The sequence below is a fragment of the Littorina saxatilis genome, linkage group LG7 (assembly GCF_037325665.1).
Source record: "Littorina saxatilis isolate snail1 linkage group LG7, US_GU_Lsax_2.0, whole genome shotgun sequence".
Classification (NCBI taxonomy): Eukaryota; Metazoa; Mollusca; class Gastropoda; order Littorinimorpha; family Littorinidae; genus Littorina; species Littorina saxatilis.
The window spans coordinates 53,484,674-53,500,211 of record NC_090251.1 but is presented as its reverse complement, the minus strand read 5'-3'; the positions used below and the strand labels follow the sequence as shown (position 1 = coordinate 53,500,211).

Here is a 15,538-nt window from a genome sequence, read left to right as displayed (position 1 = left end):
TATGTTACACAGCCTCTGTGTCACTGCTGCGGCACGTAAAAGACATTAGTCATTGTGCCAGAAGTGCAGATGGGGGATTACACCTAAACACGCACACGCCTGTGTAGTGCAACTCTTGTTGTTGCTAGTGTGGAGAAAAGTGCAGTACACCTATGGTTCTTTTTTTCGTATTCCTTATTTCCCCAATGAAAGTCCTGTAAAGTGTAATAGTACGAAAGGGCATCCAGTACAAATCGCCAGTGCATAAATAGGTCACTTTAACCCGACAACTTGTGTGCACCAGAATTGGGTTTTTCCTCTTTCTCTTAGCAAGACTTTGGTGCCAAGCGGTTAATCGCTTGGATCTGTAGCACTGGCCCCGACCTGACCGGACTTGAACAGGGCAAGCTGACCCCGAGAGGCAGTTGCTCTGGGCCCCAAGCACACCCCCCCTCCCCCCTTTTCTTCAGTTTGCTCTTAGACTCTCTGTCGGTGCACACACGGTGCTGGGGTCGGCAGATAGCGGACTGACCACGGCATGGTCTTTGTTCCAGCTTTCCTCTCCCCCCCCCCCCCCCCCCCCTCTTTCCGCCCCTCCCCAAGATAAAGGACCGAAATGGCTGAACTTGCAACTCTCCTAGTTGTACAGTACAGAGTGACAAACGTTTGAGTTCTGGAATATCTCTACCCTTTTTAATAACGTTCTAATCACCTCGTTTTTGGATGCAACGCATTCTTTCTCCCCTTCCTTTAGGTTGCTAAGAATGGAGTTAATGTTTTCTGCCTCTACACACATACATACGTACACATGCACGCACACCCTCTCTCTCTCTTGCTCCTTTCTTTTATTCTGCGCCCTTTTCCTTGATATTCCTTGTATTCATATATACGCGATACATGTACGATACATGTATTTTCACGTTAATCATATAATACTGATGATGTACAGAGAGAGTAAACCGAGTGTGTACAAGAGGGGATACAGTACGGATAGCCCGTGTCTTGAGCAGAGAAAGTAGGTCATTTTAAGCTGACCACTTTTATGCTGCCAGATCTGAGTTTTGCTCTATTCCTTAGCAAAACGCCGGTACGGAGCGATTTAATTGCTTTCACATGTGTTGATAAGGCGAGCGGGGCTGGCCCTGGGAAACCGAGCTGTTGTTCTAGTCCTCCCCTCCCCCTCCCGCAACTGGACTTTAACCCCCCCCCCCCCCCCCCCTTTCCCTGTAGCTGTAGGAAATGATTCGACTTGGAGATTTTAGGATCTTCTTTGCCCTACCTTTTCCTGTAATGTTTTAATTACATCGTTTTTGATACAACAAATAACGTCCCTTTTTGTTTTGAGACCATCTTTGTTAAGTTTGACGATTAATTTTTAGGAAGGTTTTTATGAAGAGGGGCGTGTTCTTTTTACCCTCTTTTTCGTTTGCTGATTATTAGGCTTGATGTCTTCTGCTGCTATGTTCCCAAACACGTACTCTCTCTCTCCCTATGTTATTTTGCCATTCTTTTTCTCGGTGTCTCTTTTTGTTCGTATCTATATATATATATGACTAGAGTCTGTGTGTCTGTCTGTGTATCTGTGCGCGATGCACGGCCAAAGTTCTCGATGGATCTGCTTCAAATTTGGTGGGCATATTCAGGTAGACCCGGGACACGACACAACCTGGTCGATATTTCAACACGTGCTCTCAGCGCGCAGCGCGGAACCGATTTTGGTTCCACCTCAGCTATTTTGGTTCCACCTCAGCTTACCCGGGCCCCCATACCGACACACCATAGCCGCTACACCACATCACAACGCCAAAGTTCTCGGTGGATCTTTTTCAAATTTGGACACCGTATTCAGCTACACCCCGGACACAATATCATCGATGAGATATTTCAACACGTGCTCTCAGCGCGCAGCGCTGAACTCATTTTCGTTTTTGTGTTCATTTCACCATTATAAGTAACTCTTCCTTATCTTCTCCAGTGTTTGGCGTTTATCTCCCTTCCTTCGTGTGGCTTTCCCGTTCAGTTGTAAGTTACTACACTGCGCTGTCCACTGCGCTGAGCGTCTTCGGATATTCCCGGCGTTCTGTTACTGTTACCTATTTTTAGAAGGTCAACGCAGTGTACAGAACGTAAATTGGACCCGTAAATTATCCTCACTGTAAAAGTGCAAAGGTCGAATCAATTTATAGCCACGCGAAAAATACACTGTCATCTATCTCTCTATAGATACGGCTTCTCTGTGTTTTTGTGTGTGTGTGTGTGAGTGTGTGTGTCTCTATGTAAGCAACACCTGTGCATTCTTCAGTTCTGTTTGTGATGTGGTCTGGCGGCTTTTGTGTAATTTTATGTACTGGCCTTCCTTTGAGAAGCCATAACTTGCTCAGTCCTGTTTGAGTGGAGTTCGCCTCCAAAGGTGATTAACACGGTTACATTCGTCGACAAGGATGGGACTCGATATGGTCAGGAATGGCATTATGGCCACTGAATCATTTTCGTGCTGTTCCCATTCCACGAATCTGGGAGGGACCTAAGCTTGGCGGGTCCATAGTTCGGACCCGCGTACGGCTCTAAGTACTTCTTCCCGGCGAAGCCGGCTACCCGGCGAAGCGGGTATTCATTCTAGTATTCAATATATGTATTCAGTAGAATGTAGGCGTTATGTTAATCATATATGTGGCGTATGTGAATGTATAAAGACAGATGAAACCGGGGTGTGCCGATGTTTTGGTTATGGCAGTGACCGTTGTTGCTTTGAGCGCCCAGCATTTTTGTGGGGTTTTTATGGGCATGGATTTGCCGTTTGATATGGACGTCTAATGTACGTTTTGTATACTAAAGGAGAAGTATTTTTGTGTGTAACCTAATTGCTCAGTCTTTAAGTGTAACTGGAAGTTTTGCAGTTCGTCTGCGTTTTTGTCTACCTACAAGTGTTTGGTATCTACAGATACGTTGTAAAGTTGGTTGTTTAATGACATATGTGTGTACATCATTTTTATGTGGGTTTTCTTAATAGAAGAACTTTGGTGTATGTTTGAGGAGTTTAACTTCAGTTTGTAAGGAGGCTGGCAGCAGGCTCGGAGCCCTCCACCTCCCCTCCCTTTTGCTCCCGCGCTGCCAGAGCGGGATTCTCATTGGTCCTGCTAGGGTGACGTAGGAGGAAACCCCGTTAGCTATAAAAGACCCCTGTCCTCATGAGGTCGGGAGACGTGTGAGAGAGTAGGGTGCCTAATAAGTAGAGGTTACATGCCGAGTCTCAGTGATTATTAAAAATAATGGTCGAAGTTAGCGGATCATGAAAAATGCGAGCTTTAGCGAGCTTTTTCATGACCGCGAACTGAGACCATTATTTTTTATAATCACTGAGACGAGGTGTGTAACCTCTTTATTCCTCCTTTCTTCAGTTATTCAAAGAAAAGAGGAGTTTTTTTGCGAAAGTTTGATCGAATCCTATTCTCTCAACCAGTCAACCTGCGCAGGCGATCGATTAATGCGCGGTTGTATAGTTCCGTGCAAATCATTCCATTCTGTTAACACTTCTTGTCAGTTTTCCTATTTTGGGCTAAAATCAAGTACACAGATATGCTGTTATTCTGCTGTGGCGGCAAAGGCAGATATTGTGTGTTCTGTATATGTTTTGGTATCGGTTTGGATAATGTTCTTTCGTCAAATGGGACTAGCAGACGAACTTTTGCACCCGTGTTCCAACGTTAAACGTTAAGTTAAGTTTTCTGGGGAAAATAGTGTATGAAACCGCTTTATGTTGTTTAAATTGATGAGATGTGTGCATTTGGTTGCGTGTGATCTGTTTATTAAATGAAATATTGTTGAAAACTGACCGTCGGATTGCAGTCTGTTGTCGAAGAAACTGAGTGAAAAGAAGGGGAACTACTCTTGTCGCTAGACAAAGTATGAGTTACTTGCCTTGGGAAATTGCTTGTGATGAACGTCTGATCTAGATTCAGAAAACAACCGAACTCATGGATTTTATATGGAGATTCATGTGTTCAGGCCTGTAGTTGTTAATTTAAATGCGGTATGTTTGTATTGTTTGCTCCAGAGATGTATACTTTGTACATTAGAGCGTTCGGAACTTTTCAGTCGCAAAAAGTAGTACCGAAACAGAACAGCTTCTCAACCCATTGCACTATTGAGGATTCAGGCTGTTGCTGGGTCGTTATTTGTTTGGTTGCTGGGTCATTATCGAAAAATAACTACCCCTACAAGTTTACAGAGGTAAAGAAGCAGAGGGGGGAATAAGTGCCTGAACATGCGTCTCCCCTGTTTTAGAGTCAGGGTCATCAAAACTACCACGGGGGGGAAGTGCATCAAGCCAGGCGAAAAGCGAGGGAGTTTGCGCAAATGCTTGGTGTCTTTCCCCTGGAGAAGATACATTGAGCTGGGTTTAAAGTGGTTCGACCCTACGCCCTATGCTTAGTGCTTCTCCTCAGAGTTGCGTGTGGTTTTTACAGACCACGTCCTCGATACGCAACTCTTGTCCCATCGGCAATAGTGAGCAGTGCGCGCTGTTTGCTAGGTTACCACAAGGCTTGTTAGAGTAGTGCGCGCTACTCTAAAGGTTACCCACAAGCAGTGATCGAGTGGCGTCACTCGATTTTGTCCAGGCCCCGAACCCCTGCCCGATTTTTCATCCAGAGTAGGACTTAGGTTTTGTTTTCAAAGAGTAAGTTAGATCGCTAGGGTACCTACGGATCATGCCCGATTTTCCAGCATCGTAAAGACTCAGATTTTATTTGTTAGTGTAGTGTTTAGACTGTATTAAAGCCAACCTAGACTCTTTATAGATATACTTTCTATGGAAGGACCCACGTATGTTTTCTTTTTGATTGTTTTGGTTTGAATACAATTTGAAATCCTATTACACTCTTGTTGACTTTGCATTTTGTTCGTCTGGTCGTCTGGTGCGTGTGGTTTGAATGCCATCCTGACAAATGTCCTTTAAGACCGCACGCACAGTAACACCTTAGACGCAGACAGTTTCCGTGAAGCTACCACCGCTCGGCTTTACACTAGCTATCCACTGAGAGGAAGTAACCCAAAATGTCCAAGGCCTTTCATAGGCCCGAAGCACATTGTTGAAAAGTCAGGAGAAACTATTGCTGGTCTGTTTTGATAATAAAGGTCTGATGTTAATCAAGCTTTTCATCATTCTGTTCTGAAAGGCATCATCCATTTTCAGAAGATATTATTATTCAGTACAGTGCACGCTCAACTACAGCTCACCCTCTTTGAAAAAAAAAATTAAATAAAAGGAAAAAGAAGTACATGTATGTCTGTTTATTCCCTTTTTGTGCCAGATAAGTAAACAAATACCATCTGCCTGTGACTTTGTATGAGTTGTGTCCCTTGGCTCAGAAAGCCGGTGTAAGTCATAGGACTGAAATACGTAGAATTGAAACTTATTTTCTTGAGTGCCTCACAAAAGAGACTATCCTAAATTACACACAGTTTAAAGATGATGAAATTAGGAAATTAGAATTTGCAAAATCATCTGTACTTTTCCACAGGGCACTGGCAGAGATTTACAAATCTTTGGAGCAGCGGGAAAATGAGGACATCTCTCTGCACATCTCCTACCTGGAGATCTATCAGGAGGTTGCCTACGACCTTCTGAGCACCAGTGCTCGCACGGCCTCCCCGGTCACAGTATTCCCTAAGGTAAGCTGTCTTCCGCAGTACAGTGAACCCCCATGTTAAGACCTCCGCAAATCTGCAAAAATCAGGTCTTAAAAAGGAGTGAGTCTTAAAATGGGAGTAAATTTACAGAGGTTATGACTAAGAAAGTCTAAGAAAACAGGGTCTTAAAAGGGAGGAAGTCTTGAATTATAATGCTGCGTCGCTCACAAGAAATAACGGTTTTAGGTGTGGCGAAAAAAAGAACAGGGCCTGAGTACGGTGATAAATACAAGACTTATTTGAAAAATACATACATCCTCCGTGGCTGCCCGCATAACGAAATCGTTTTTCTGGTGTTTTGAACTTGCCAGTGTTACAGCACAGAGCAGAGTCCGTCCCGCACATTGCTTTGTGTACATCACGTGGCCACCCAAACACCTGCACAACGCAACATTTTCACGAGAAAAACACGTTTATTTGTTTGCTTTGTCTGTATTACACATTTCTATTTACATTTACCACTGACACACCAAATTGTATACTTTAGTTTGCAAGTGAATCGTTATCATACTAAATAACGTTATCACGAGACGAACAGAGATCTCACAGATCGTCTGCTTCTCAACTGTTTCACACAAATCGTGTAATATCTATTTTTGCAAAAACCTCCCGAAGAAATGCAATCTCAGCGGCTTCCACCTGCAACATAGTCGTGCTTATTTGGAATGTGACGTCCTGTACTTCGTCAGTCACACCTATCTCGAAAACTAAGCGTCGCACAGAACCAGTGCCCTTTCATTATTAGGGATCTTAAAAAGGGGGTTTCACTGTACTTTATTTTGTTAGTTTATGCTACAAAATACTACAATGGAACCTCTGCTTTAAGTCCCTCCGTTGCAAGACATCCTGTAAGACATTATTTTCTCACTTTTTCTTCTCTTTACGTCTCTGTCATGAAACTCCCTCTGCTTCAAGACTGAATTTTCTCACTTTTTCTTCTCTTAACGTCTCTGTCATGAAACTCCCTCTGCTTCAAGACTGAATTTTCTCACTTTTTCTTCTCTTAACGTCTCTGTCATGAAACTCCCTCTGCTTCAAGACTGAATTTTCTCACTTTTTCTTCTCTTAACGTCTCTGTCATGAAACTCCCTCTGCTTCAAGACTGAATTTTCTCACTTTTTCTTCTCTTAACGTCTCTGTTATGAAACTCCCTCTGCTTCAAGACTGAATTTTCTCACTTTTTCTTCTCTTAACGTCTCTGACATGAAACTCCCTCTGCTTCAAGACTGAATTTTCTCACTTTTTCTTCTCTTAACGCAAGACTGAATTTTCTCACTTTTTCTTCTCTTAACGTCTCTGTCATGAAACTCCCTCTGCTTCAAGACTGAATTTTCTCACTTTTTCTTCTCTTAACGTCTCTGTTATGAAACTCCCTCTGCTTCAAGACTGAATTTTCTCACTTTTTCTTCTCTTAACGTCTCTGTCATGAAACTCCCTCTGCTTCAAGACTGAATTTTCTCACTTTTTCTTCTCTTAACGTCTCTGTTATGAAACTCCCTCTGCTTCAAGACTGAATTTTCTCACTTTTTCTTCTCTTAACGTCTCTGTCATGAAACTCCCTCTGCTTCAAGACTGAATTTTCTCACTTTTTCTTCTCTTAACGCAAGACTGAATTTTCTCACTTTTTCTTCTCTTAACGTCTCTGTTATGAAACTCCCTCTGCTTCAAGACTGAATTTTCTCACTTTTTCTTCTCTTAATATCTCTGTCATGAAACTCCCTCTGCTTCAAGACTGAATTTTCTCGGGTTTTAGGAAGTCTTAAAACAGGACTAATGTGATGATAATAGTAATCATCAGAAATGATTGAAGTTATTTCCCTTTAGTTCTCAGCAGTCACAAATCATCAAAAGAAAAACATCCCTTCTGCTGTGGAATTTTATGGTACTAAATTGTGACAGTGCCAGCTGAAACTGTCAAAATGTTGAGAAACCTGAGAAAGGGTCTTGAAAAAAGCGGAGGAGTCTTCAGTCTTACACTAGGGGGTCTTGAAATTCTATGGTATGAAAAAAGGCCATGTCTTTTTTTCTTTTTTTTTACCACAAACACTGTTCACATGATACCCCCCAAAATGTACAGTTCAATGTAATAGAAAAGCAAACAGAATGTGCATGTGTTTTCACCACAATCACTGCATACCTAATAGTACCCTACACCACAATTTGTACACAAAGGTGAACGTGATGGAAGGAGCGAACGGCACGTGCATGATCCGCAACCTGTCGATGCACCTGTCGCCCAGCGAGGACGTGGCCCACGCTCTGCTGCTCCAGGGGCAGGCTAATCGCAAGGTGGCAGAGACACCCGTCAACATGCGCTCCTCACGCTCTCACGCTGTCTTCACCATCTATCTCTCCGTCAAGAAGCAGGGCACCGACCTCATCACTAGGTCTGTGTCATTTGTGTGTGTGTGGGGGGGGGGGGGTGGGTGTTTGTGTTCTGTGTGTGTGTGGGGGGGGGGGGTGAGTTTGTGTGTGTGAGTGTGGATGTGTGTGTGTGTGCGTGTGATTTTCAAAGAAACTTGTCTTCCCTCCCATCTAAAACGTCTTGTAAATTACCACAGATTCATTCTGGCTACAGTGGGACCCCCCTTTTAAGACCTCCTCAAATCTGAGATTATACGGTCTTAAAAAGGAGGGAGTCTTAAAATGGGGGTAATTTTACAAGGGCTATGACCAGAAAGTCTGAGAAAACAAGGTCTTAAAAAGGAGGGAGTCTTAAATTGGGGGGTCTTAAAAGGGGGGTTCAACTGTATTTCCTAGGATCAGACCATCTCTCCACTTGGACTGAAATGAACAGTGACTGCTTTTTGTGCAGAGTTAATTTTGTGTTGTTGCCAACTCCGGTGTGAAGGAGTCAAATTCATTTGTCAAGAAACTCCCACTCTTCTTGGTGTACATAAAAGCCTGGACAGGTGTGGTGGCTTACTTGATTGCTTGCACAGGAATTGCAATATCGTGTCGTCACACTGATTGTGTCTCCACATTTTCCATCTTCTTTCGATATACTATGTGACGTCACTTCCATGGGGGCTTTATGTGGCGTATGCTGAAAGTATTTTGAGAAGTATTATGCAGATCAAGGTTCATAGATGGTGTTGTAATGTGGTTGCGGTTTGATTTGTGTTTATCTGTACGGCAGTGGTACATACTTACATTCTGAACAGATAACGAAATAAAGGTTAATGCAGGAAAGTACATGCGATCAATTTCTGAAAAGTTGTATTGCTGTCTTAAATGTTTGTACACAGAACCAGGTAAGTAAGAAACATGCTGTACATGTGTGAATATATTAATCTATGACACACTAAGTGTAAACATGGGCTTGACAGTTGTGAAAGGGATGAGGCCTGCCCCCCGTATTATGACAGGCAGGAGAACTGACGCTGCTCACATCTGCAAGTTCTGAGGAAAACAGCTGTCTTCCCGAGAGAACAAATTTGGGCCTGAGAAAAAAGCTTCGTTCAAAGCAGAAAAACAATGATGACTGCGCATGAGAGCGAGAAATACAAAGACCCCAAAATACTGTACTGTACTCACTTGTGAATGAAGACGACAAAATTCACGACGTTTCGACCATAGTGCTTTCTTCAGGAATATAGAAAACGAAGCAAAGCAGAATATAGTTGTAAATTGTAAATTTCGTCGCTTTCTTTAAAGAAAATAACAGAGGGGCAATTTTTCCGAGCCCTTTTTGGCATCCACTAAACTTCTGTGTGACACAGTGTGTTGTAGCTGCCAGGAGAGACCATCAGATTGCCTTTGAAAGGGCTAAATTGTATTTCTGTTTTGTCAATTTTTGGGAAGGATGTTTTTGATTTTATTTATGGAGGCTAAAGACCTTTAATGAACAATGACAAAACCCTGCAGACACCTGCACTCGCAGTGACATCCAGACAAACACTGAGTGTCACCAACCGCTCAGCAACTTGTTTTCATGATGGCTCTGCATGGACACATTCATTCTCATCCTAAAGTCCAAGGACAACTAGGTGCTTGTGAAGTTTGTGTTGAAAGTTTGTATAGTTGTGCCCACCCTTAGGTGCGTTTTGGGGCACATTTGACCATAACAAGCCAGGGGCAGCGACATTCACTTACAAGACACCTGCAGCAAGCAGGGATGAGCTAACTCCCTCGCTTCTGTTTTATGCTTATACTATTATAAGCTGACTCTCCAAAGCTGACACAATGCTGGTCAAGCAATGATCAACTAACTCATGATCACTCTCTGCTGTACAGGGATTGGCTTGGGTTTTGTCCACTGGAGGTCCATTGACTGACTCAGCCATGAATCAATCAGTCATTTTGCAAACCAATCAGTCGAGAAAAAAAAACTTTCCTTCAACCACGGGACTGCCACAATTGTGCATTACGACAGTGAGCATTACGGCAGTGAGGAGAAACTTCTGAAAGTTGTTTACAATGTACAAATGAGAGGCAAATTTAATTAATTTCTTCATTTTCTTGTTTATTTTCCAATGGTTCAATTAAGTAAGGAAGGGGGGGGGGAGAACAAGACAGCAGACAAAAATAAGACGAGCTGACTGACTCGGCTGCATGTCTATCGGTCAGTTGGCGGATTGAGACCCATGTGTGTCTCGGTCTTTTCCGAATTTAACATGGCAAAAGACCGATGACCGACGCCCAAGCCAATCCCTGGCTGTACTTTGCTTCCAGCCGACATGAGCTGACTCTCCGAAGCTGACGGGATGCAAAGCAACCAACAATGGACCAACTATCTTACCCTCAGGCATACAGCTTCATTGTTCCCTTGGTAGTTAACCCTTTTTCACCCAGAGCAACCCATACCGCCTGCTGTAGCTCCCAAATGCAGATATCTGAAACACCCGCTACTGTATACACAATGATACATATGACTTATTTTCTGTTTCTATTTCTACTGGATTCCTGCAACCCCTGGGAGTTGATAAGGTTCAAAGCAACCAATCACCTACTAATTACCCTCTCTGGTTGCCAATCGTTATAAATAGCATCCTGAGATGACCCTCTGAAGTTGACAGGATTCAAAGCAAAGAAGAATTAATTGACACACTATCCCTATGAGCTTCCATGGCCCTCTACAGATCTAAGCAGACCCTCACAAGTTGACCGGATGCATCACACCCTGACCTGTTCATGGTCCTCTACAGATCTAAGCAGACCCTCACAAGTTGACCGGATGCAGCACACCCTGACCTGTTCATGGCCCTCTACAGATCTAAGCAGACCCTCACAAGTTGACCGGATGCATCACACCCTGACCTGTTCATGGTCCTCTACAGATCTAAGCAGACCCTCACAAGTTGACCGGATGCATCACACCCTGACCTGTTCATGGTCCTCTACAGATCTAAGCAGACCCTCACAAGTTGACCGGATGCATCACACCCTGACCTGTTCATGGTCCTCTACAGATCTAAGCAGACCCTCACAAGTTGACCGGATGCAGCACACCCTGACCTGTTCATGGTCCTCCACAGATCTAAGCAGACCCTCACAAGTTGACCGGATGCATCACACCCTGACCTGTTCATGGCCCTCTACAGATCTAAGCAGACCCTCACAAGTTGACCGGATGCATCACACCCTGACCTGTTCATGGTCCTCTACAGATCTAAGCAGACCCTCACAAGTTGACCGGATGCAGCACACCCTGACCTGTTCATGGTCCTCTACAGATCTAAGCAGACCCTCACAAGTTGACCGGATGCAGCACACCCTGACCTGTTCATGGTCCTCTACAGATCTAAGCAGACCCTCACAAGTTGACCGGATGCATCACACCCTAACCTGTTCATGGTCCTCTACAGATCTAAGCAGACCCTCACAAGTTGACCGGATGCAGCACACCCTGACCTGTTCATGGTCCTCTACAGATCTAAGCAGACCCTCACAAGTTGACCGGATGCAGCACACCCTGACCTGTTCATGGTCCTCCACAGATCTAAGCAGACCCTCACAAGTTGACCGGATGCATCACACCCTGACCTGTTCATGGTCCTCTACAGATCTAAGCAGACCCTCACAAGTTGACCGGATGCATCACACCCTGACCTGTTCATGGTCCTCTACAGATCTAAGCAGACCCTCACAAGTTGACCGGATGCAGCACACCCTGACCTGTTCATGGTCCTCTACAGATCTAAGCAGACCCTCACAAGTTGACCGGATGCAGCACACCCTGACCTGTTCATGGTCCTCTACAGATCTAAGCAGACCCTCACAAGTTGACCGGATGCATCACACCCTGACCTGTTCATGGTCCTCTACAGATCTAAGCAGACCCTCACAAGTTGACCGGATGCAGCACACCCTGACCTGTTCATGGTCCTCTACAGATCTAAGCAGACCCTCACAAGTTGACCGGATGCAGCACACCCTGACCTGTTCATGGTCCTCGTCTCGCTCGCTTGATCCTGATATGCTGTTCTGAGCTGACTATAAGTACGAGACGTTGACCTGACGCAAAGAATTGAAGAACCAACCAACTCTCGAACTCGGTCTTCTACACTGTCCTTCTGTTGACCTCAGTCGACCCTTCCAACTTTGTAGGATGCAAAGCTGAGCAACTTACAACCAGTCAACTCCCTATCTCTCTGTGTTCATCTTGAGCTGGCTCTCAGAAGTTCGTTGACAGGACGGACAGCGCACAAGAAACAATCGGCTCACCATTCATGTCAGCTTCCCTGATCCTCTACAATCATAAGCCGAGCAGACGTTCAGAAGTTGATGGGACTCAAAGCAACTACGGACGGGTCAACTCTCTGTCTCTCTCAGCTTCATTGTCCCACTTCTATCCTGAGCTGACACTCCGAAGTGTGCAGGATACACAAAGTACAAAGCAACAAAGAACTAATGAACTCCTTAACTCTGTCGGCTTCACTATATATATATATATATCTACCATCTTCAGCTGACCCTTGGGAGTTGTTAGGATCATACAGAATGATATCAGAATCCCTCTAAAGATAGGTCTGTGATAGGATGCAAAGCCAAGCTAAAAGAGTCAGCCCCATGACCCTCTCCGCTGACATGTTGCTCTAGCAGCCTGAATCAATCTTCACAAAGCTGACACGATATCCAACAACCTAGAATCAATCCCCAAACTTCCTCCGAAATCGGCGTATGGCTGCCTAAATGGCGGGGTAAAAACTGTCATATACCTGATAACTCACTCGTGCTTAAAGATGAGTGATCGTGTATGGAATTCCCCTTACTGGCGAGGGTGGATGGAGGGAAAGGGGGGCAGTGCAGGGCAGGGAGTGGTTGTCCCACTTTAATTTTTTTTACCACAGTGTAGTTTGAGTATCGGGGGGATAGACGATTTGATTGTCTAAACAGTGCATGCGAAACATTACATACCCAGGAAGTGCGGAGGTCAGACTGACTCGACCTTGTAGTTTCCATAAGCCTCTCCTATCCTCGCCAGATCCACACAGATTTGACTGGAGGGCTTCACTTCAGGGCAACTGAATCCTCTCACATCTCTCCGAGTCACACTGATATGTCCATAATGCTGATTAAATTACATATTCTTACTCCGAATCACATATAGCATTGACGCAGTCTAAGATGCTAAGGTCTGAAAAGGCTACCCGTCTTGAACAATTTTAAAGGGAAGCAACCCCACCACAAAAAGTGTAAACGTAGCCATGGTAATGACTCCACACGCGGGGAGTTACCTCCCATTGGTGTGTCCTACGTCACTACCGCTACTCAACACGTGGTCAATATCATACGACTTCTTCAGCTCTGAGGAGAAGGTTGTTGATTTTTTTTGGCTCTCTCGTGGCTGTGCTGTTTGGTGTTTGTTATGACACCCACCTGCCACTTACCCGTCTTGCTTGCTGTTAGGAAACGCTACCGTTGCTGAGCTTTGGTTCAGTTTTGTGTGTTGCATGTAGTTGACTTATTTTTACTTTGTGGGAAAGTACCGATATTATATTTTGTAAACACAATATTTATGCTTGGACGAGAATGCAGGTGAACTTTCTAGTCCTGTCAAAACAAGTTGTTTACCATGCTGTTCTTAGTGTGAGTTCGTGGCGTTCGTTCGGATTAAGTGCGTCGGCCCTTTTGATGTACGTCACAGAGAATGTCGCTAGTTTAGTCCATGCACGGCTCGTATAATGTAGTTGTTTCATGTTCGGTCTGGAATATTCTCGAGATTGAGTATTTACTATATATGCCAGCGCGATTTGTATGTAAAAAAGCTTCTATTTGAGTTCTGCTACGATCTGCAGTTGTATGTATTGAATGCTGAATAAATCCTCGAACTCAATTTGACGAGTTGTTTTCTGTTGCTGCGAAGACGGGCGACGTAGAATAAAAGAACACAACTATACGACGTTTGAGAATTTGTGGCAATCTCAAGTGTCGTGTAACAATTGGGGGCCAAGCCAAGGATCTACGTTTAACGCCAAGGGTTTTCCAGTAACAAGGACCAGCGTCAAGACAGTCACAGGAGGTAGCCATCAATCGGGTGTATCCTGAGGGATCAGTATTGAGACTACGGAACCGTGGATTCGGTGTGACTGGTGAAGAGTTTGGTAATCGCCGCAGCTCGGTACGGTGAGCGACGCCGGAGTGTATCGGGATTACAGAGGTTAGCTGCCGTTTGGACGAGACGGACTTCGTCGCGGAGCTAGTGCATTAATACTACGAAATACGACTGAGGTACGTCGTGTACGTATCGTGAGCAGAGTGCGCCGTCACGTTAGACGAGGAGGGTGGCAGCCTGCGTCTACGAAGGTGAACAGCGACGAGAGAAGCATCGGAGGTGCAGTAGAGACTGTGTTCTTTTAGAAGACTACATTCGTCTACGTTCGTGGCTGTGAAAGAATACAGACGAACGCACCGGAAAAGACCAGAATGGCTGAGTTCTGGGCAAAAGGAGTTGAACTGGGACTGAAAGGCAAGCAGCTGACGGAGTTCGTCGAGTCCCAGACACGACTGCTGGCGCAGCGTGAAGAAAGACAAGCGCAGCGTGAGCGTGAAGAAAGACAAGCGCAGCGTGAAGAAAAAGAAAGACAAGCGCAGCGTGAAGAAAGACAAGCGCAGCGTGAAGATAAAGAAAGACAAGCGCAGCGTGAAGAAAGAGAAAGAGAAGCACAGCGTGAAGAAAGGCAAATTGAGCTGAAACGCTTAGAGCTCCAGATAGAAATGGAGACGAAACGCTTAGAGCTTCAGACAGAAATGGTGCGTGTTCAAAGTGAGCACGAGGCACCACGCCAAAGAGATAACCAGCAGCAAATGTTACACAGGGCACCGAAACTTCCAGCATTCGCTGACGGGAAGGACCAGATCGACTGCTACCTTGCAAGATTCGAGAGGTTCGCTGAGAGTGCTAGATGGCAGCGCGACGACTGGGCGATTCAACTCAGCGCACATTTGACTGGGGCAGCACTTGAGGTCTACACTAGACTCTCAAATGATGACGCCAGAGACTATGATGTACTGAAGGAAGCTCTGTTGCGTTGCTACAACTTCACTGAAAGGGGCTACCGTCAACGCTTCCGCGAATGCCAGCCATTGTCTGGAGAGACACCGAGCCAGTTTGTGGAGCGCCTGTCGTCATACCTGCAGAAGTGGGTGGAGTTATCAGGTGAAGAGCAGTCATACGAGAGTCTGCGGGACTTGATCGTGAAGGAGCAGTTCCTTAATGCCTGCCCGAAGGACCTGGCGACCCGCTTGGAAGAGCAAAAACTGCGGGGTTTGAAGGACATTACTGATGCTGCTGAGCGTTATCTCATTGCTCATGGAAGGACCCTGGGGACGTCAAAGTCATCGAAACCTTTCCAGAAGAGCGGGAACCAGGGAAACCAACCTGCCAAGGGACAAACTGAGTCCGCACTATCATCCAATGAAGGGC

The 15,538-nt window shown here is 45.0% G+C and overlaps 1 protein-coding gene across 1 annotated transcript in view; it reads left to right on the top strand.

Moving 5' to 3' along the window:
• The window catches only part of LOC138970235 (kinesin heavy chain-like), a 73,916-nt gene that overhangs the window by 10,117 nt on the left and 48,261 nt on the right, over positions 1-15,538 (top strand). Inside the window, exons 4-5 of the mRNA XM_070342731.1 lie at positions 5,502-5,652; positions 7,843-8,057. Of these exons, the coding sequence (XP_070198832.1) occupies positions 5,502-5,652; positions 7,843-8,057 (366 nt within the window). The remainder of the gene's footprint in view (positions 1-5,501; positions 5,653-7,842; positions 8,058-15,538) is intronic.